The 22,684-nt window shown below is 42.6% G+C and overlaps 1 protein-coding gene across 1 annotated transcript in view; it reads right to left on the reverse strand.

The window, feature by feature from the left end:
• Positions 1-12,238: 12,238 nt before the first annotated feature.
• Positions 12,239-22,684, reverse strand: part of LOC147429137 (exosome complex component RRP45A-like) — a 58,862-nt gene continuing 48,416 nt past the window's right edge. The window contains exons 5-9 of the mRNA XM_086495229.1: positions 13,931-14,011; positions 13,648-13,836; positions 13,255-13,562; positions 13,113-13,174; positions 12,239-12,927 (exon numbers count right to left, since the gene is read on the reverse strand). Coding sequence (XP_086351355.1) covers positions 12,806-12,927; positions 13,113-13,174; positions 13,255-13,562; positions 13,648-13,836; positions 13,931-14,011 — 762 coding nt within the window. The 3' untranslated portion in view covers positions 12,239-12,805. The remainder of the gene's footprint in view (positions 12,928-13,112; positions 13,175-13,254; positions 13,563-13,647; positions 13,837-13,930; positions 14,012-22,684) is intronic.

The following is a 22,684-nucleotide window of genomic DNA, read 5'->3' on the forward strand; positions in this document are numbered from 1 at the left end:
ACCAGTCCTTATGCTTCCAGGTCTCTCAAAGCCATTTGAGGTCCAATGTAATGCTTGTGGTGATTGCCTTGGAGTAGTTTTGCTTCAAGAAGGGCATGCCATAGCATATGAGAGCCAAAGGCTCAATGCCGATGAACGGGTCTTGGACATATACGAAAAAGAGCTTTTAGCTATTCTACATGCCTTAAGACACATGGAAACACTATCTCTTAGGGGCTCCATTCATCCTACGAATGGATCACAAAGCCTCAAGAACTTCATGACACAAACCAAGCTCTTCGACAAACAAATGAGGTGGAAAAATTTTCTTTCACAATTTAAATTTCATATTGCTCACATTGCTGGCAAGCACAATCAAGTGGTCGATGCACTTTCACGACGGCCAAGGGTAAATGTGGTGTCTATAGCAACTCACAATAATCTATCTTTTATGATAGATGAGTATGTTATTGATCGAGACTTTAAGTACGTAACTACAACATTTGCATTAGGGAAAGAAAAAAAAAGAACCATTCACCTTGGAGGATGGTTATCTTCCAAATGGCAATAGGCTATGTGTTACTCACCCATACAATAAGAAAGTCACGACTCACGTATGAATCCCATGCTTCTCATTATGCGGGGCAAAGAAGGATTCCATAATCTACTCTTTGAAGAGTAGAAATGAATTTTTGTTGGTCTACCATGAAAACTAAATATACAAGAGTATGCTTCAAAAATTGAAATTTGATCGAGGGAAGCAACTTGGATTGTTTCAGTCAACAAGCTTAGCAAGAAAACACACTCTATGTCTGTCAAAAATACTATTAAGACACACATCAAACGGCAACCCTCTTTAAATCTCAAATTTTCCAAGTATCATGGCTTGCCAAGATCCATAGTATTGAACAAAGATCCTAGAATGACCAGTAATTTCTAAAAGGGTCTCTTTGAGAATCTAGGAAGTAGATTAAATTTCTCTTTCAGCTTATCATCCACAAACGGATGACCAAAGTGAAATAACTAATCTAACGATTCTTGAATCCACTAAAAACCTATGTGATGGAAGTAGATCAACGCTCTCAATGAGAAAAGTACCTACCTCTTATAGAGTATGCGTACAATGACATTGTACATACTTCTATGGGGAAAGCACCTTTCAGGGTTAAAGAGGGAATATCCAAAAGTCCCTTACTACTTAAAGTACATGTAAAGATCTTCGCTAATGAATATAGCCGAGACTCACAAGAATCTTTTCCAAAGATTAACAAGGTTATATCCATCTCAAAGCAAAGGCAAAAAGAGATGCTTCTAATAAGCACAGAAGAGCCTTGGCCTTTAAGAAAAATGATTGGGTCTTGCTAAAGTTTCTCAAGGCTCGTCTAAGGCATACTACGGGCAAGAATCCTACGGGCTACCAAGAGTATTATGCTAAACTAGCAAAACAATACTATGGTCCTTTTTAAATTCTTAAGCCAATCGATGAGATGGCTTATCAATTAAAGTTGCCCAACCATTGGCTCATTCACAATGCTAACCATGTGAGCCTACTCAAGCCTTACAAAGGAGAGCCACAAAAAGAACCAATAATTGAGGACCCGCCAGAGATCAAAGATCAAGAAGAGGTGTTGCAGCCCGAATCGAGTCTTTGACACGAACACAAGGTACTAAGAAATAGTAAGATTATCCAATGATATCTTGTTAAGAATTATCCTTTTTTAAAGATGTTAGATGGATGCAAGGAACCTAGCTTAAGGATAATATGAACCTTGTTAATGCTTACAATGCTAAACTAGAGTAATCAAATGAAAATGCATTTTAAATAACGTTTTTGTCTTATAAGACTTACTCTCTTTCTTTTATTGTGCACAAAGTTTAAGAAGAATGCATACTTAGGATCATGCTTGTGGTGACGACGTCTCCCAAACACCAAGTAGAACTTGTCACTCTACTTTGGAAGTATGATATGGACTAAAGAGAAGACATGCTTACGGCAGCTAAGTCTCCCGAGCACCAAATAGATTAATCATCCATTCTGGAATGATGTCGTAGGATAAAAAGGGATCCTCTACCCACTAAGAAACATGGACTAATGACTAGGCTTTATCTTCTCTACCTCATAGTCGAGGATGACTATGAGAGGTAATGTCATAAAATATAATATCTAACTTTACCATATGATTTTCTCATATTAAACTGATCATTTAATATGGGAAGATAAAAGGGGAACAAGAGTTAGGGTATGGATATGTGCTTTTAGACCTATCTCAATAGGGGACCAAAAGGAGGAATGGTTGCATCTCAATAGGGGTCCAAAATGAGACGGTCAACCAAAGAGCAAGGTGCAATAAGTGCTTCTAGACTTACCTCAGCAAGGGACCAAGAGGAGAGATGGTTACATCTCAATAGGGGTCCAAAAAGAGGTAGTCTATTAAAGAGCAACGTCCATCTAATGGAGCTTAAACGACCTTAGGGTTAGCTTTATTAAAGACCTCCAAAAGTTAGTGTTAAAAAGTCCTTTGACCTTACACAAGCTAGGACTGACCTTGAGGTGGGAATCCTACCCAAGTATGAGGTGCTTGTCGCCTTGCTAACTAAAGTGCTTAAAGTGTTTGTGGGAACCTTGCCCAAAGCTTGATGTGAGTTTTATGCTTCAATGACTAAGGTTCTTGAAGTGTTCATTAAAAAAATAAAACTCTCAAGAGGCATAAATGGTTTCCATGCTTAAAAGTGTGGGTGTTTGAAGTGTTCAATTCAAACCAAATGACTTAAGAATCATAAAAGGCACATGTTAAGATTTTCCCCATTTGGGCCCTCATGATGTGCTTGAATCCTATTGGATAGGCTTTGAAGGGGTCCAATGATGCATAAAGATAAATAACTAAGTTCTATCTCTTAAAGAGGACACGTGTCCAAATGGTATAATTAAATAATACAAGAGAGAGAGAGAGAGAGGTGGACCAAACAAGAGAGGGGGGTTTACTCTCCCACACAAACACACACACTCCCTCATTGTGTGGAGTGCAAAGTTCAAGAGCTCCATCTCCTTCTCCAAGCTTGTTGAGGAGTGGAGAGCCTACACCAACTCTCTTGGCTATGGAATGCAAATCCAACCAAGAGCCATGCTTCAATGCTTAAGCTTGCCATCTTCATTACTATACTATTATGCTATGCTAAGCAAGAAGAGTGATGATAAGTGAGGAACTATTTCTTTCTCCTATGAATGATTCTTCTTCCTCTTTCCTACCCTCATTCCCTGCTAGCTCTCTCCACCTTCGAAGGTGTTTGAGGCCTTGGGACTGATGCTTGGGATAGTTAATGTTTTTTGCAAAGTTTATGTTATGCTCGTGATGCATGAAGCTTTCCATCTTCATAGCATCACCAAGGTCACAAGGAACGCAAAGATTGTATTGTACCAAGTCTCTCTTGATGGGAGAATCTATAATACAAACGCCTTTTGGAGGAAGATGAATGAAGATGAAGTTGCTAAAGAGGAGCTTGGAATTGAGCTCAATGAGGACGAACTAGCCTTCTTAAGAGGGAAAACATGGTACTCCAATGATGAGTCACCTATGAGAGCTGCAATGACATAACCTACTTTAGCTAAAGAGACAAAGAGTTGCAAGAGTGGTAGCAAAGAGCATGCTTGATCCATCCCACAAGATCTGAATCGTCCTGGGGTAGATTCCATGCCAAACCTAGGAGAGTGCCATCTTTTTCAACAACTTCATGGGTATAGGACACTCTTTGTATGCCATTTGTCGGAGTTGAAGAAGGATGTAATTGCTAAGGTTTCCACATTTGGCCATCAGTCAAAGCTATTAATATTGGAGCAAAGCTAAAGTCTTCCCGCTCACAACCTAAAAAATGAGCTACTAGGGTTTAGTTTTGATTGGAGAAACTAGTTAAGGGAAGACAACATCACCTAGACAATATCTAGAAGAAGTAGTACTTAACAAAAGGAAAGATCGGCTACACACAACCTCATAGAGTGGCCACAATGTATGTAGCCAAGAGGGTTGCTGAGAAATTCGGTTGTAGGCTTGGTGAACAAGTTTTCGTTACACGATTAGGTTTGAGGATTGAATGGGGCCTTAGACAATAATCAAGTATTTGATAGATGAAATATTTTTGAGAGAAGTGATTGTGGATATTCAGCTCTTTGAGTATTCTATTATCATGCTTGATGAAACACAAGAAAGTACAATAGACACCAATGTCCTCTTTGGGGACCATGTTCACCTTTGCTTCAAAAATAACCTCGTGTAGGAGCACATTGATGGGCTTGGAATATATTTAGATTGAATGAAAGTGAGTACAAAAAGCCTCATTATATAGAAGTAGTGTAGGCATCTCATCTGGCATCATAGATGACATCATAAGAATCTCCAAATCAGCCCAAATCCACCTGATAATTTGTGGGTTCTCTTTTAGGTGATTTTATGGACAATGCTACTAAGTTTAGGTGAATCCGCACCCTCTAGAAATGCCCCTCATGGATACTTACACCCTTTAGGTTCATTTACACATGTTACCACATGTTTTTTGCCACCTACGCATCCAGTACATAAGAGATGTTACACACAAGCATAGGATGAAGCCCAATAAACCCAACATTGACCCCATGGTCAATATTCCACAAGGTAAGCCAAAAGAAACCTTTGGAGGTTTGTCCCCCATTGAATTCTTTGAATTATATATGAAAGGTAATGAGGGCATTTCTTGCAAGCCACTGACCTTGACATCGCATGAAGGACATAAGGACATTGTCTGCATCTGTATAAATGAAGACATAGTAATTGTCATGTAGGTATTGGACATATGAGGTGAACAAAGTTCTAGACCTCCACTTATAAGCCACTCATTTCTTTAAGTGTGTCTACATAGGATCTGATATACCTATAACAATCGTGTCTTGCAACTGTATGTGAAAGTGGTCGAGTTCTTGCTAGCTAATAACAATGGGACCATTTATAGCTATGGGTACTAGCATATTCTAAGGGTGGTGTCTAACCTAGTCATTGTGAACGTTACAAAATAGAGTGGCCGATCAGCTCTTGGGAAAGGCCATTATAGTTGCCTAGCTAGAGATATGACCATGAAAGATGGCACCTTGTGCAGCCATTTGCCCATTCTATAAAAGGAGGAAAGCTTGGTCGATTGCAGAATGAGCAGGAGTGGGCCATGACTTGGTCTTGAAGCTTATGAAAAAAAGGGGTATTTGTATCAATGCTTGAAATAAACTTATTTCCAAGAACTTAACAAAACCTATAATTGCAAAAACTAAGAGGTTTTAGGTTCAATTTTGGAGGTGTTTTGGAAAGAAAACACTAAAATCCCCCAAAATTTGTAGTTTTTTTCCACCTCCAAAGTTTATTTTTAAAGGTAAATTTCAAAATTCGAAGGTGGGATTACACAAAACCTAGGTTTTTATCGAGCATTGATTCGTATCCGACATGCACAGCTAACCTCTGTGTTTCAAAGGTAAAAAATGTTGACATGGTTAACATTGTCTATTTGTGTTTTGCTTGAGATCTTAGTAAGTTGAGTAGTGCATCTTGTGTTTGCACTAGAGTGTAGCCCTTATTTTATACACTTTCACCAAGAAGTTCCAACTTCCAAGATGGCTCTAGGCCTCCAACATACAAGCCCGTGGAGTACTTTTGCAACCCTCATAATACTCTCTTCAAAGTTGAACAGCAGAGCCATGGCAGCAAAACGACGGAACCTACCGTCTTTAAGAAATTTGAAGAGGATTGAACGACTGACCCGTCACGTAGGATAAGCTCCAATGATTGGTCTCTCTCTCTCTCTCTCTCTCTCTCTCTAAGCCCCTTCCTTCGAGATTCCAGGAAATCTGAAATCATGACACATGGATTCATTTTGCCCATGTGAGAGTCGAGACTACTACCTTGAAATTCCATGACCCTCTTTAACAATCCTCTGCTGCCCCGCGTTCACACCACATCCTCATTACTTGCGCCTTGTAACTCCCCTCATACCGAGAACTGCCCATTCCTCGCAAGGTCCAAGGGAGACCGAAATCTGTGACTGAGGAAGAAGCAAGGAAGGGGTCGAAAGCAATGAAATTTGAAAAGGCAAAAAGAGAATCTTTTTGTGCCCTAATTGCAACAGAAAATTGTGTCAGCATGTCCTAATTGCAACACAAAAATGTGCCTTTCTTTATCGATAGACCAAGAGAGAGGGACAACATCCTTATCTATACTGCTATTAAAAATGAGAGGTATTGGGGTTCACTCTAGTGAAAAAAGAGACGCTACGTGATTAGCCACCTTCAATAGTACTTCCACTATTTGGAAGAAGACATAGAAAGGGAAAGCATCTCTTATGGAGAGAGACTCGCCTAGTACATGACTAGGAAAGAATTGACTTTCTCAAATCACTTTTTTTTTTTTTTTTGGCTCCCAAAAAGACTGGCGTTGATACGGTTGAATATGTTTCATATTTCACCCAATCAATGGTCATATTCCTCAAATTAGTGATAATTAATCGAGAGGCTTGTCAAATGCAATGGTAGCTTGGTAGAGTGTAAGAATGTTCAGAATGAGAAAATTCTGTAAATTACTTCAAGTTTCAAGAAAGAGTCCATGAATACCACATGCACGGTGATTGGGTACGGCTCTGATACACATTGATAGATTGATACAAAACCATGGGGATATGATCAAGAAGAGAGCTCCATCTCGATACTTTCTTGGCTTCCCTTCCGATTTCTTCGATCACTGACATATTTTGAGCCTTGGACTCATACGTTGTACAATTTTGTCACTCTCTAATTTATTCAAGGCGCGCTTATGTTTTCTTTTTTCTTTTTTGTTTAAAAAACACATGCCTTGAATGCCTTTCCCCTCCTGACTCAAAAAGATGTCATAAACATATGAGAGGGGACATAAACCACATCAACCTAGTCGCTTATTCCTTGTTCTTACCTTTGAAGGTGTAGGGAATGGTCTCCTGAAGACCGTTCCTTCTAATAACAGTGACCGGAGGAGGCTGGGAGCCACTCTGGGAACTGTTATTGCAAAGGAATGGTCTCCTGGAGACCATTCTCGGCTGTCAAACGTCCTGGGCAAGGGGGGCCGTGACACAATTGTGCACACATGCAGATCACACACGCCAAGACATTATGTCTGTTCATGAACACCAATGATTGGTTGTTGCTGAAGAATTGCATGCAAAATATATTTTGGCTGCTAGCGTGGCAAGCAATCAAGCAGTGGCTCGTCGCTTTAAGCATTCTATGTGCTGATGTGTTAGCACGACAGAGGATTCTCTTAGTTGATATGTCAGCACTACAAGGCTTGTAGACTGTACGGGTTTCTGAACGTTCAGTTGAGTTGGCGAGCATCGCCAGGATGCAGGTCCAGATTACGGCTTTTAATGTTTGGCAGATGGACAGCTACAATTCTCCACCCCCCTCCCCTAGACTTTGACGAAATAGGTCATATGGCAAAGCCCAAGTTCATCAATAGTTTGTAAAACATCATGAGCAACGAATAGATTATATCCAAATTGATTCTATAGAACTTATAAATTTAAGATTTTAGGTGCCTCACTCTTTTGAGTTAGGCTATGTTGACAATACACCAAATCAAATTTTTACCCACCTACAAATGATTTCTAGACATTTGCAAAACAAATTTTCACTATAAGAAGGTAACGTCAAGCGACAGAAAGCGTTTTTTAAGAACCTCGTTTGAAAGCACTAACGGTTGACTGGAGATGTAGTTTTGCTAAACAAAAAAAACAAAACCATTCTCTTCACCAATTGAGCTACGCTTTTTGTCACTAATGGACGATAGCTCCAACCATCATTAAATTCAGAATATACTTCTCTCATAACCCTCAACTGCGGCTGTCCCTCTTCAGACTCAAAAAGCACTTAAAAATTTAAGAGAACATTAATTCATTCAATCATAGAACCCTCCAAGTTATTCCATATTTAGAGAATTGTAGCATTGGTTTTTTGCAAATCTAGATCATTGCTTTTGATGCTTTGTTGACATACTAATTGTTGCATGTAAAGCACCCTATGCCATCTTCTTTACAGGGGTAGCTCACGATGACAACAAGCATGCAAAGTGGTCTTAACACCAGGCACAGGAGTGTGCAATGCAGCCTAGTATGTAACCAATTTCCTGCAGCTTGTTGTATGTTTTTTTCCTATGTCATGGGGAGCTAGCATGGGCACATCATCTACCTCTAGACATGGAGAGCCAACGTGGGCACATCATCCACCTCTAGACATGGGGAGCCAACACGGGCACATCATCTACCTCTCGAAATTTCTTTGACACTACACAAAGCACAGGATATCACTAGGAGAATGTGATTTTATTGAAAAAAACCTCATTAGACAATAGAATTAGCCTCTTCTGACTGTCCATATCACATGCACAGTGCAGTTGCGCCACATGAACAAGCTTCTGCTATAGCAAAAGCATTTTTATGAATACCTGCTCTTGTTTTCTCTCCTAGCTAGCCCATTACAAAAGAATAGCTCATCTAGCTTAGTATCATTCAAACCCACATGTAGGCTTTGTATCCTCTTGTAAAGAATTAAGTAGTAGGAAAAATTGATTGGAAGTTTTAAAAGCCCATGGACATTATTAGCCTCCTAGTTACTCCCAAACACTTTCAACCTAATTCAAAATTACAAAAACAAAATAAAATCATGAATAATTGATTTAGAGCGAGCAATCACACAACATGAAAGGCACAATTGAAGTTACAACCAAAGAAAGTGCATGAGACACAGATTTTGCATCATAACCGCCACATCAACACCCTACAACAACCATGTTCTCAAAGTTTCGAATAAGGCATGTACAAGTGAGGCATGAGAAAGAGATATCTTCTTTATTTAGAATAGAATGGAGCTCATTTCTCCTTTCGAAAGACATTATTTGCATGCATAGAGATCCATCATGCATGTTTATGCACAACGGCCTTCACTAAAATTCAGGCATCATTCAATTTTGTTCTACCTGGCAATAAGATGTGTTTGTTTCAAGAGTAGTTTGAATAGTATTAGTAATTGCGCTTGAATGTGCTATGTTTGCAGTAACATGTAGGTGTTTAGTAAATATTGAATCAATGCTTTTGCAGATTAAGGATAGGCTTGACAGGGTAATCTATTGTTTTCTTTTTATGGGTACCTCACGTTTTCACATGCTATAAGCGAGGAAAACACCCAAATGCTCATCAAATTGTAACCTTGATTGCGAAGTCTAAGCACCTTGGGCACATGTGAAGGGAGCTCGAGCATCATGTCTTGGAATAGAAATTAATGCTCCCCGATGCAAGTTATTTTGCACAAATTGGACATAGCCAAAATTCTAATATTTAGGTTAGACTATCCTTTATGAACGAGGTCATTTTTCATTATAGCAAATCAACATGTATATATGGGGTCTTGGGATGTGTAGTAACATCATTTTGTTGTTCTCGCAAGATGCAATGTTTTACTACATCACTCATGGATAAAACCTGTGTATGGCATAGCATGATGTATCCTTGTGCTACTTCTTTCGTGATCATGCTCCATGGATAACTTTTCAAACAAGGATATGTGATGCACAACAATCTATTGTTAGGATATGTTTTTGGAGGCATTTTGTTACTTATGATGTAATGAAATCTTAGAATATACGATGGTGTTTTGTGCAATTGGTATTGTTTGAAATGATTGAGGCCCATATATCCATTGAATGTATATACATGAAGATGTCTTGTGTAGATCTTGTATGTATACTAATGACGTCTTGTCTGTTGTCTTTTTGCTCCATGACAATGAAAATTTCATTACAAATTGCTTCTTGTCTTTTCTTTAAAGCTCTAGATCTTCGCACTAAAGCTCACACAACCATTGAACTATTAAAATTATAGCATCTCAAGTGAATATAGCCCAATGTGATTCTAGCATTTATTTTGTCTTACTTATTTGACAAGATTTTGGGTACGGCAATGCCCTAAGGATGATACTTACGGACCCCATTGTATCATAATCTAATTCAATGCCCAATTGATTGCTTCCACAAACAATCATTTAGTTTCTCTCTCTCTCTCTCTCTCTCTCTCTCTCTCTCTCTCTCTCTCGGCCATATGCTTTCGCATCGTCAACTTTGACATGAGCATGCTTGGTAAGCTTTGCCCATAAAAATATTGGTAGCTTCTCTCTTTGTGAATCCCCTCTAGCTAGCAATAGGACATTATTTTGTTCCACATTCACCCATCCGTGGACATGATCATGCTAGGTAAGCTTTGCCCATAAAAGCATTGATAGCTTCTCTCTTTGTGAATCCCCTCTAGCTAGCAATAGGACATCATTTTGTTCCACATTCACCATCCATGGCCATGAGTCCACATTTTTGGGTACAGCAATGCCCTAAGGATGATACTTACGGACCCCATTGTATCATAATCTAATTCAATGCCCAATTGATTGCTTCCACAAACAATCATTTAGTTTCTCTCTCTCTCTCTCTCTCTCTCTCTCTCTCTCTCTCTCTCTCTCTCTCTCTCTCTCTCTGCCATACGCTTTCGCATCGTCAACTTTGACATGAGCATGCTTGGTAAGCTTTGCCCATAAAAATATTGGTAGCTTCTCTCTTTGTGAATCCCCTCTAGCTAGCAATAGGACATTATTTTGTTCCACATTCACCCATCCGTGGACATGATCATGCTAGGTAAGATTTGCCCATAAAAGCATTGATAGCTTCTCTCTTTGTGAATCCCCTCTAGCTAGCAATAGGACATCATTTTGTTCCACATTCACCATCCATGGCCATGAGTCCACATCCACTTGTATCTCGAAAGTCGACAACACCTCATTCACACCAACAATGATGGCAAATCATCACGTTGAGTCAAAGCTTTGTGATTGCACATGATGAAACCATATGTTGCGGTCACTATCTCTATAAGATGCATCCTGGTTATCTATCAAGTTTAATGGAGCATAGTGTTTTAGGTTGAACTTCAACGTGTTTCCTATCACATTGTTCGGTTTACTTCTCTCACCTACAACATGACGACAACCTCATCCCCCTTTATATGAAAAAGCTATGATAATCTTATCAAAAGTTCTGGAAAGCAAAAGATACAATCAATCATAAAGACTCGAGAACTCTAATGAATGCAAAAAACTTGGGTCCTTGTCTCTATCTATGAAATGGCTATATCTTGTCTTAATCTATGTAAAGACTTTATCCATGACTTAAGAGGGTAAGAGAACTGAAAAAGAAGCTTATAACACCAAGACGAGACTTTCATAATCAATCTTCTCATTCAATCGTTTACATAGGGACTCGACACCAATAAGGATCACTACTACCACTAGGATTCACCCCTCGTGCTGGTCACACCATTCCAACAGCACGCTCCCGGGCTCCACCGGTCGCCTAACCTGATGGAATGGTGCTCCCAGCACCCATTCCCTACACTATCAAGGTCCGCGTTGGGAAGCAAAGGATCTCGAACACACATCTACTGTCCATTACTCACAGTGATTTAAGCACACTGTCAGATTTACGACACATCTACAGCCAGAATCAGTTGTGGTGCTCTATCCACTCGGACTCAATCATTGCATGCCAAGCATAGAGAAAGAATTAGCACATTTTCTGAAAGCTTTGCGCCTGCAATGGAGTGGTGCCACCTCAGCACCGTCAAAATCAGCAACCCAATTCGGCACTGCATGCCTCCTATACAAGCTTCCCGCCAGTGCAAAGTCATTCTGCTTGCCAAATTTTCTGCACCTCCTCCCTCAACAAGTAGTGTTGGCCTTGTAATTGGCCCTTTCCCCCATTCCTCAATCCTCCTCCCCCTTCGTGACCCTCCTACCCCATGGCTCCGCGGGGAGCCAAGGAGTTGAAGGGTCGCTGAGGGACTATTCCCTACCCCGTAATGTCATATTTATAGCTTATCAATCATTACACGCCTAGTATAAAGTAATTGAGTCTTAAAAACAGAAGAAATAGCAAAATGAAGGCTCAAAGTAGAAATACCAATGGCAAAAAGGCACGACATATGAACCAACACACCAAAGCGCTCTGATCTCAAGTCTTGAGCCACGCCTAACATCATAGTTGAGAATTTTCGATGTGTTGAGGACATTACTATGAAATGATATTTGACTAAAACGCATACAGACAGCCCCGTTGCTCATTATTTTCTCCACAATTATAATACTATATATCGTTAACACTTTAAGCTTACAGAGCAAGGGTCAACTATCTACCCAATAATGATTAAACTTAGTAGTAAGGGTGATGTCAGAAGGCATGCACATGGACAAGTACACAGATGCCTATCCTATTACTCCAGCTGCACTACACTACCAAGCTAAACCAACTCAGCCCAATCAATCCGTAGTTACATGTGATAGTGACTGAAGACGACTTTAAGAATTCTGTGCAGACCACAATGAGGGTCTACTCAAACCTTGCCACAGCTAGCATGATGGCAGATGAGTAACTTCAGATACATCTTTCTTGACTTCACATCCCTTACTAAGAGTCCGTTTAGTATTCCTTCCTCCCCACCATTTCTTGAATTAATGCAGGCTTGTACCGTGTTTTCCAACCACTGTCCAGTTCTCAAATTGAATTGCTCAAGAGTTACCAAGTCTATTTGAAAGAAAATTTGGTCACATGTTTTATTTCTACAGCTCTTACCTTCCACCTTTCGACATACCAAAAAACTATCATACGCCATCTGTCACTACCAAAAAGGCAACACTAACTATCATGACACTGACAATTAGGACAAGCCAGCAATGAAGGAGATAACCAACTGTGCAGCCTTAAGATTGCTTGCTCGTCCTCTTTTTGGTCTTCTTTCTTTTTCTGTTCTTTTTAACAGCATCGATCAACGATGCAGGCTTTCCATCCAGAGATTTGGCACTTGATTTGGTATCAGCTTTCCCTGCACAAAATCCCTTATTTGCTTCAGCCAAATTAGACATTACACACAAACACCTTGTATTTTATCCTTCCTAACAAGATAGAGAAGGGCAGTCTACAGAAAAAATGCGAACAAAAAGCTTTTAAAGTTTATATTTGCAAGGATACATCACAGTGAGAATCAACGTTGCTAAGTTCATATAATACCTGGATTACGACCTAGTGGCAGTTCACTAGAGGCAGCTGCACGAGGTTTGGTGTCTTCATCCCTGCCATTATTCATAATTAGCCTTCCAATGATAACGAAACACTTATTACCCTAAACAAAATAGTGAATAAAAGACCATACCAATTTGAGGCTCCCCCCTGAAATATGGCCTCTACTGAAAGCACAGAGTGAGCATCTTCCTGCTTTACAGCTCTACCCAAGCCCAAGACTTCGTCCTCACTGTCTGAATCGTCACTATCCTCGCTACTTGAGTCCTCGCTATCAGTTAATTCGACCTTTGGCTTCACAGCTCTGTCGAGGATGGCATCCCTCATTTCGATGTCTGCCTTGATCGTCCCCAAGACTTCAACTGTCCTGAGCTCAATACCAGACACAGTATTGTGTCTTTTGACCTTCCTAAATGCTCTCTCTGTTTCATGAGCTTCAGCCTGCAGCAATAAACCCAACTTTGATCCCTCTTGATTCATGGCACACAAAGTGACTCACTATTCTGAAAGCAAGCAAGCTACTAACTGCTTTCTTTAGTGATGAAGTAACGTCAGCAACTTTTGTAGAAGCAATCCTCAAACATCGCATGATCTCCCCTGAGCTCACACCAACACCACCTCCCTTTTGAACAGCACAGATATCCCCATGTACATTCATGGTGACAGTAAGCCTTCCTTTCATCACAAGCTCCTCTTTATAGCTTGGATCCATGACCTGTGGCATCCTACATCCACCCTCTTTGTTAGGCCAACTACTGAGAAAACAAAAACTCCGACAGAAAGAAAAAAAAGAGCATTAAAATCCATACCACCAAATCACCATCTCCAAAAAAAGCGAATGTCACTGCAATTGGTAGATGATGGAGTATCAATGGAAGAGGTTCCCGTACCTGAAAAAGTGATGACTCTCTCTCTCTCTCTCTCTCTCTCTCTCTCTCTCTCTCTGTGCAGATGTCACAAACTGGTGACGTGGCTGCTGGCTGCCCACTTCACACACACACTCTTTTCTGGCAGACAGTCCCGCTCGCTGCAATGCTGACGTGGCAGGCACCGTACGGACAGACCGGAATTTGCAGCACGATTTATGGGATGCTGACGTGGCAGCAGCTTATGGAAAAGCAGGACAGATTTTGGGCCAGCTTTTTGGCTACGCAATTTGCAAGAGAGAGAGAGCTTTTGCTTTATTTTCCTAAGAGGCCTTGTGAGAAGAATGCCTATGCTTTATTTTTGGGATAGCTTTTGATTTTGAAGCTTTTGGGCTCTGCTTTTAGCATCCCTTGTAAGAGAGCCTCCCACTCGCTCATACTTTTGCAAAGGGGCGCCAGTCTTTGGGGCAAAATTGGCAACGTACTCCGTCGGGCCAGTGTTGAATCAATTGCGAACTGTGAACTGTTTTGAAGTGAATCTTGTCGTGTCGCGGTAGATTCTCGACTTGGAGCATCCAAGTCTGTCATAGTGGTATCAGAGCACGAGTGATTTCTCTTCTACGTCAAATCCGATCCTTTTTACGCGGCACTTATGGCTTCAAACGGAGATCAATCGCCTTCCTCTGCATCCGGAGATGCGGAAAGAGACCACAACGAAGATTCACGCGAGGAGTATGGCCCGCCTCGGCCTACTCTGGGGGAGATCGAAAAGACGGAGCGTCGACGATGATCGGCGATGCAACAAAGATGATGCTAAATTTTGCGAAGGACCCGAAATTTGCAAAATTTATGAGCCACACCTGCTTCGATGAGGTGCATGCACAGTGGCGGCAGACCACAGAACCACCCCTCAAACCTCCTACTCCAAGGATGTATACAGAGCAAGAATTAGAAGAGGTGGATGATGCACGAATTGCTCAGCTTTTCGACGCGTAGAACAAAGCAGAAAAGCACGACAAAAAGCAGAAAAAAGGAACTGACTTCCTGGGTTATTTGGGTCGTTTGTCTACATTTCCATTGACAAGAGAGCAGAAGAAGCGTGTTCGTTTTGAAGGAGTACCCAGTTCTTCTTTTTCTTCTTCTTCTGAGTGTTCTTCTAGCACCTCTGACTCGAGCGAAGAAGACAAAAAAGGCAAAAAGCGAAGTACAAAGCAAAGCTTCGGAAAGGGCAATAAAAAGGCAAAGAAGCATAAATCTCGCCCAGTTTTTGACAGTCCTATAGAGGACTCGTCTTCGGATAGTTCGGACTCTGATGATAGCAGCTTTTATGCAAAAAAGAAGAATTTTTATAAAGCCAATCAGTATGACTTTCTGGAGGATAAAAGCAAAAAAGTCCGAGAGTTCCGAGAGTTCAAGAAAGGTGGACAATTGACACATTTCCTGGTTATAGAGATGCTTCGAAGGCTTTGGCCTTCATACAGCAGTTTGACATAGCTTTCTGTAATAGACTTGGACACTCCAAGTCGAGATTCTACCACGACATTACAAGAATTCACTTCAAAACAGTTCACAGTTCACAATTGATTCAACATTGGCTCGGCCGAGTTCCGTGCCTAGAGATATTGGCCCCAAAGACTGCCACCCCTTTCGGTATTTCTTTTTCTATTAATCTGCAACTCGAAGTACAAGGGAGTGGTTGGGACTCACTCTCAGACTCTGCATCCACATGCTCTGAGAAGTGAGAGCCCAACAACACTTATAAAGAGATTACAAGCGATGTCAAAAGCAAAGCCCCAAAAGCTATTCCAAAAGCATTATCAAAATAAAGCATCTCCTCTCACTTGCTTAGTGCAAATAAAGCAAAGCTTTTTTTTTAAAGTAAAGCTCTCTCTCTCTCTCTCTCTCTCTCTCTCTCTCTCTCTCTCTCAAGCCTTGCGTAGACAAAAACAGCCCACGCATATGCTTTTCCGTACGCTGCTGCAACGTCAGCATTCCACTTTTCCCGCTGCAAAACGCAAAGTTGATCGTACGGACTGCCACGTCATCATTTCAGCCGGAATTCTACAACAGCCAGCCGGGCAGGTATTTGTGTACCGTAGCCACTTCACAGGTTTCTGACATATCCCCCTCTTTAAAGCATTGTAATCGCCCTCGATTACGCCTGAAAAACAGACAGAAGCCACAAACTGTCTTAACAAACACTGACTGTTAGTACCGACGCACTAGGTGCACACATCTAGCACATGTACCAAATCGACAGTCACATCACAAGACATCACTTGACATGAGAGGACATAACATGACAAATCACATTCAACATTCATTCGGATCTCAGACCATGATTTATCGGCAATGCAATTAGCAATCTGTCACGTGACACATCCCAACCCTATGTGTCCGTGGACAAGCTACACCATAGCAAGGTTCGTGTCAGTTCAGTCAGTTAGATTAGCAGTGATCTGGCACTTTTGTGAGTCTTTTCGTAGACAGTGCATGCCCAGTCACTTAGCATAGATGCATATCCTCTGGTTGCACACAGCATGATCATCGGAATTCCCATCAGAATCCATTAGCATCAGTTAGGGGAATTTTCCAGTGCATATAGCCTATTTTCCTATTTATTGGTTATTTTCACTTATTATTTTTAAGTGACTTTCCAACAAAAGTAGGTAGGGCAATTTTGCTAAGTTAATATATAAGCAAACCCAAGTTAGCACTTTCTGGCAGAAGAGGCAGCAGGAGCTTCCCGCTCAACAGGCAACTTCTCAGCAGTACCCCCCTCAGCATCAAGATCCCTCGCCATCCACTTCCCATGCCTGGCGTTTTCTCCCACAGTCCCTAGATCCAGCATCGCCAACAACCAACCCTGCCTGGCGTTTTTACCACCTGCAAATCAGCCCCATCATAGCAAGTCACTTCAGCGTTTTTCTCATCAAGTACTAACGCTAGACCTTGCTACCCATCCCAGCGTTTTTTCAGTTTTAGCGAACCTGCTGTGGCAGCGTTTTTCAGCCAAGGTTGTCCACCTAAAAATGCAGCCTACAGAGCAGCAGCCTCAGCGTTTTCATTCTCAGCATGACCCCCGACAAGAACAGTCATTTTCAGCCATAAGCAGCAGAAGAAAACCAGTCATTTCAGCCCCAAAACAGTCCATGAAAATCAGCAGATAGAAGATCCCAATTTTCAGCCATCGAGTTGTCGTCGTCATTGCCATCGTCGTCATCGGCATAGTCCCATTGTATCACTCCATTGCATTCCCATTGTACACCTTTGTGCAATCAAAGTTAGACCACTCTCGCCGAGGAGAGTGGGGCCTTCGGAGGAGGGTTTTACAACATCTCGGTGTCGTATCTCTTCTCTCTCCTTCTCTCAGTCTCATTCACTTGCACGCACAATATCCACTCACTTTGTTCGTGATCATAGCACTCTCCACAAGACGGAAAGCTCTCTCTTTCCCTAAGAACTAAAAAGAACCTTGAGCAATAAAGATCACTAATCTTGAGAAAATACAACATTCATTCTGTTGCACCTTACATTGGTATCAAAGCTTTGGAAGTGTTCTACATTACTCAAGGAAAGAACCACAAGAACCGCAAGAATTTTTTTGCTTGTTGCAATCGCACGAACCCAAGTTTACTTGGGCGTGGCGATTCCTAATCGTGTTTTGTTGAAGAGTGACGAGAATCCCAAGAAAGAAGAGCTCGTCCAACCTCCCCTTGTGTCTCTTTTCACTCATTGAGAGAGGACCGTGCACTTAGCGGCCGGCCAATCGACGTGAAGTGGGAAAAAGCAACCTTGGTGTGAGCGCAAGGCCACCAAGGGGTGCGCCCACAGAAAAGGGTAGAACTCGGGTGAATAGAAGATCCTTCTCCAACGCGATTTGCAAGCGAAAGAAACCCTCAAGAACCTCAAGATCCTCAAGACCCAACAACTCAAGAACCTCAAGAACCCAAGTTCCTCGCAAGCTTAAGACCCCAAGATAATAGTGCATGGTCGTCACCCGAAGCGGAATGGATACTTCGCATACAGGTGACGAGCATGAGAGAGGCGACGAAGACTCGTCCCCACCCGGAGATAATTTCTTCAACCCTCCCCCTTCGCCATCTACACCAGACCCTATGGAGGCAATGATGAAGCAAATGATGGCCATATGGCAAGAATACAAGCACCTTGCCTTAGAACGCGAGCCAACACAAGAAAAGAAAGAAAAGAACTAAGGAAGGAAGAAGCGGCAGCAAGAAACGTAGCATTGGAAGCCGATCGTGCCTCTCATAGATTGGCTTTGAAGATCGAGCGTGAAGCTCGTAGATTAGCTTTGGAGGCCGAGTGTGAAGCTCGACGAGAGCTACGCACTCAAGAATTGATTGCCGAAGTCCTAGCCTCGAAGACCAAACCACCCAAAGATCGTGGGAGTTCGTCAAGTGGCGCAAGCCACGACGTGGATTCCAACCATCCAGTTACAGAAAAGTTGATTTTCAGTAAATTTAATGTTTATTTTGCGACAACTAAGAAGACAAGCAATAGCAAAGTTTTGACGGCAGCTATGTACCTTGCTGGTGATGCCATTAATTGGTACCACGCATGGCAAGAGGCACAGCTAGCCGCGCACCTAGAGGCAGTCGACGATTTCATGCCCCTCTCTTTTAGTTGGGTTGATTTCCAAGACAAGCTCAAGGCGCGGTTTATGCCACCTCAGTACCTCGCACGGTTGAAGGACGATTGGCGCGCTCTCAAGCAAAATGGTATGCCGGTTATGTCTTTCTGTAATCGTGTTTTGCAGCTAGGTACCCAACTACGCATGTCGGATGAAGAGCGCAAAGAGGCTTTTCTCTTTGAATTGGATGAGTATATCAAGTACGATGTCGAGGTACTCGATCCAATCGATCTCAACAAGGCGGTAGCGATTGCTCTCGCACAGGAGATGAAGCACAACAAGGGAAAGCCTAAGGAGAACAAGACCTCCACAAGTACCTCGCAAACTTCTCAGAACCCGCAGAACAGTAAGAACGGTAAGATTGGTAAGAATGATAACTCTTCTAACCAATCTTCCAACAGTCTCTCATCAAATAATTCTTCCAATGAATCTAAGGGTAAGGCTAACACACCTGCTAAACCTAAGCTTACTCCAGATGAAAAAGTAGCACAAGGAATTGTAGGAGGATACATCACTTCGGAAGAACAAAGCACTTATTCTAAGGAAGGTCGTTGTTTTCATTGTCACATTAAGAGTCACATAAAAAGAACATGTCCTAAGCTTGAATCGAATGAATCGAAAGAACCCACAGCACCCACTACATCCGTCAATGCAATGAATGATAACACAACTGTGCCCAAAGTTTCTGAGGACCCTCCCATTGATGATTCTCTCATTAAATGTTATGGTCGCACGTCGGGGCACCGTTTTGTCATAATGTTTGACCCAGGTAGTATGCATGATGTGATCTGTCACGGGGACGTGGCAACTGTTAACTATGTCACGAGGACGTGGCAACTGCTAACTTTAGTTGTTGGTTTCTTTCCAAGGGGTTTTGTTTTGTTTTTGAGACCCTCTTCTTGAAGTAGCAAACGGTCGGACATTGCATGGCCAATGTGAACAGTAGTTTCACCCGCAAATAGGTAGTGGTCGGCACTGGAATTCGTATGGTAAGAGGATGTCTAGGCTCAAAGCAAGATCATATAGGTCCCCCCATCACACTTAGCAAGTTGGTGGATACTAGGAAGTGAACTCAATTAAGGCGTAAAGTCAAGGTGGGACTACCAACAAAAAGTATCCGACAGTTGGGCCACATTGCAATTTTGGATGCGGTCCCAATGAGGATAGATGGTCAGAAGACCATTGGGAGCCCAACGGAAGCATCTCCTAAAATTTAGGGAACTACTATTTTGGGCCGTGAAATGTGTTCGCGTCATTACCTCCGGTATGACTAGGGGAACATTTTACAACTCTGCCGCGAAGTCAACTGGGCAACCGGTCATGATATTTTTAAGCGGCGAACCCGAAACGGGAAAATGCTTGTAAATGTGCCAAGTGTCACATTTTCATGAACTTTCATCCTACAGAAAAATGGGCGCTGATTTTTAAGTTGGGAGAGGCCTTCATTTGCAATTTGTCACAGGTTAAGAGCCATGGAGTGCTTCCTTTCCCTCTCATGTACAGTGTGGTGCTAGGAGTGATGCCCTGCACACTACACACTGCTCTCTCTCTCCCCTACGTGCAGTTATGTGATGCCCCACAAGAGGGCTCCTCATTTGACTGATGTACAGCTGTGTGGGTTCATGCTTTTGTGGTCAGGCAAAAGCCTCCTTGAGCAGGAACAGGGGTAGATAGCAGCTACTCCAAAGCAGGCAATGGTGAGGGTCATAACCTCACCATACAGGTGCAAAATCAGCGCTGTGTATGCGCTGTAATTTTACTGTTTTTCAGCCATACAAACGCCAGAACCTTTGGGAATCGTGCCTCACCGGCAAAGGACAGGTAGGGGACTGTTTGAAGCTGAAAACTGCGCAAAAACAAGTAAATACAGCGTGCTGAATTTACTGTTTTTGGGCAGGAATCAGAGGGTATACAGGGCAAAAACCAGTAAATACAGCGTGCTGAATCAGCGTTCCAACAAGGGAATTGGTTTCGCGCAAGTTTAGGGGCTGTTATGCTGCCGAAATTTGGCCAAAACAGGCAGTATCTAGGGGGATACAGTCAAAGGATTCCCAAGACTCTTCTTTGTACTTTACCCTCCTAAAGAATAAAGAAATACCGAAAGGGGCGCCAATTTTGGGGCCCACAGGTTGTCGGCGTCTGCTCGGAGCATTCTAGCTTCCGAGCTGTGTGTGTGATTAAGTGTTAATTCCCGTTACAGGTCTCCTTTGCAAAGTGCTCTGTGTGTGTGTCTAAAGTAAAGAATTTCGAGTGAAAGCCAACGCCTACCGCCCTACGGGCTGGTTTCATGGTTCCATTGCCGGGATATCAATCACTTTTTCCTTAAAGAGTGAGCCTGGATTATTTAAGGTAAAGACACAGAGTGCAGGAACGCGGGGATTACACTATGGCCAACAAGGGGAAGGGAATTATGGAAGAGGGTTCTTCTTCAAAGGACAGGCAGGAGACTCCTATGGTTTTTGAGATTGGCGAGAGCTAACGGCCACGTCAGTCTGTACGTCATGTCAACGTGAATGTCCCTCCAGTAGTACAGGGCTTTATGACTGGGCAACTTGAGGATGATACGTTCCAGACTCCGTTAGTGGCCGCGGTGAATGTCTTTTCGCAGCTGGTGCAGAATCCGAGGTTTATGGAATTCTTGCAAGCGCCACTAGTGCAACAGCAAAATAGGCAACCTACGCCACGTACGGAGCTTGTTGATGCTCAAGTCCAGGTACTTCATGTGGCGCAGGAGGAAAGGGAACACTCGCATGTTGCGGAGTCGGGGGCTCCAAAGCAGGTTCCTCCCGCGCTTGTGCAGGTGGCTAGAACGCCTATTCCACAGGTTATGCCAGTTCAGCCCGCCACCTTTCAGAGCCAGCATGCTGTCTTGAATGGACAGGGAGCTGGATACCAGGCTATGCACTCAGTTTTTCCACCACCCACGATACATCCTGGGTATTTCGGGGGTGGATCAGTGTTCCAAAGTATGGCTGGTTATGCGCCTGGAAGTCAGCCGTACATGCCAGGAACAGTGTTCGGGGGTATGCAAGGCATCATGCCAAACCCCATGTATGGTAGTATCGGCATGCAGCAAGGTTCCACTGCAACCAGGGCTAGTTTGGGGTGCCACAGGGTCATTTTGACATGGCTGGTTTTTCTGGACAGCAGCCAGATATCGCACCTCTGACGCAAAATGTGAATGGCCAAGACTTGTCGATCATGCCTACTACAGTGCCCATGTTGCAGACCATTCCGTATGACAACTTGGGAGCACTAGAGAAACCGAAGACTTACAAAGAAGGTGGTGCAACAGTAAAGTTCAGTACCTTCAATGGTTTCGAGGATAAGACAAAGGCCCTTACTTCCCTCCAGCAATTTGATACAGCTTATGCGGGAGGGAATTTTACAGAGGCCTCGAAGGTCAGGAAAGCTGCCACTTTCTTAAAGGACAATGCACTTACATGGTGGACAACATTGTTAATGCAAGGACAGGCACCCGCCACTTGGGTTTACTTCAAGCAAATGTTTGCATTTGCTTGGCTATCAAATGAATTTGAAGCCGACGTCCTGACAGATTGGCACCAGCTTACTTCAGCTTCGTGAAAGAGCTTGCTGGAGTACAATAGGAGGTTTTGTAAAGCGTTACTCTCAGTGACCTACAGATTTGTGCCATTGACAGAGCAGATAGAGAAGTACTGTTGTGGGCTGCCTAAAGGGCTTCGCGATTACTGTACAAAGAACAGAGTGGCTACCCTTACTCAGCTTATGGAAGTTGCGAGCACTGGTCTTGCCTTGTTGAAAGGAGAGGACAGTGGATTTCCGAGCAGTGACAAAGGAGGGCAGCAAAAGAAAAATTCAGCGAAGAAGCCCCTTTGTGAAAAAGGCCACCAATGCCAAGGATTCAGCCGGGACTTCTCGAGCGCAGGCAAAGAAATAGAAAAGGAAGCCTTTTGTGCGCAAGTCGCTCGAGGAAAAGAAGGTCCTAGTGGTTGAGAACAAATGCTTTATATGCGAGCAGCCTGGTCACTTTTCTATTAATTGTCCACAAAGAAAATGGCCAG

The sequence above is a fragment of the Adiantum capillus-veneris genome, chromosome 22 (genome assembly GCF_014529385.1).
Source record: "Adiantum capillus-veneris isolate H3 chromosome 22, ASM1452938v2, whole genome shotgun sequence".
NCBI lineage: Eukaryota > Viridiplantae > Streptophyta > Polypodiopsida > Polypodiales > Pteridaceae > Adiantum > Adiantum capillus-veneris.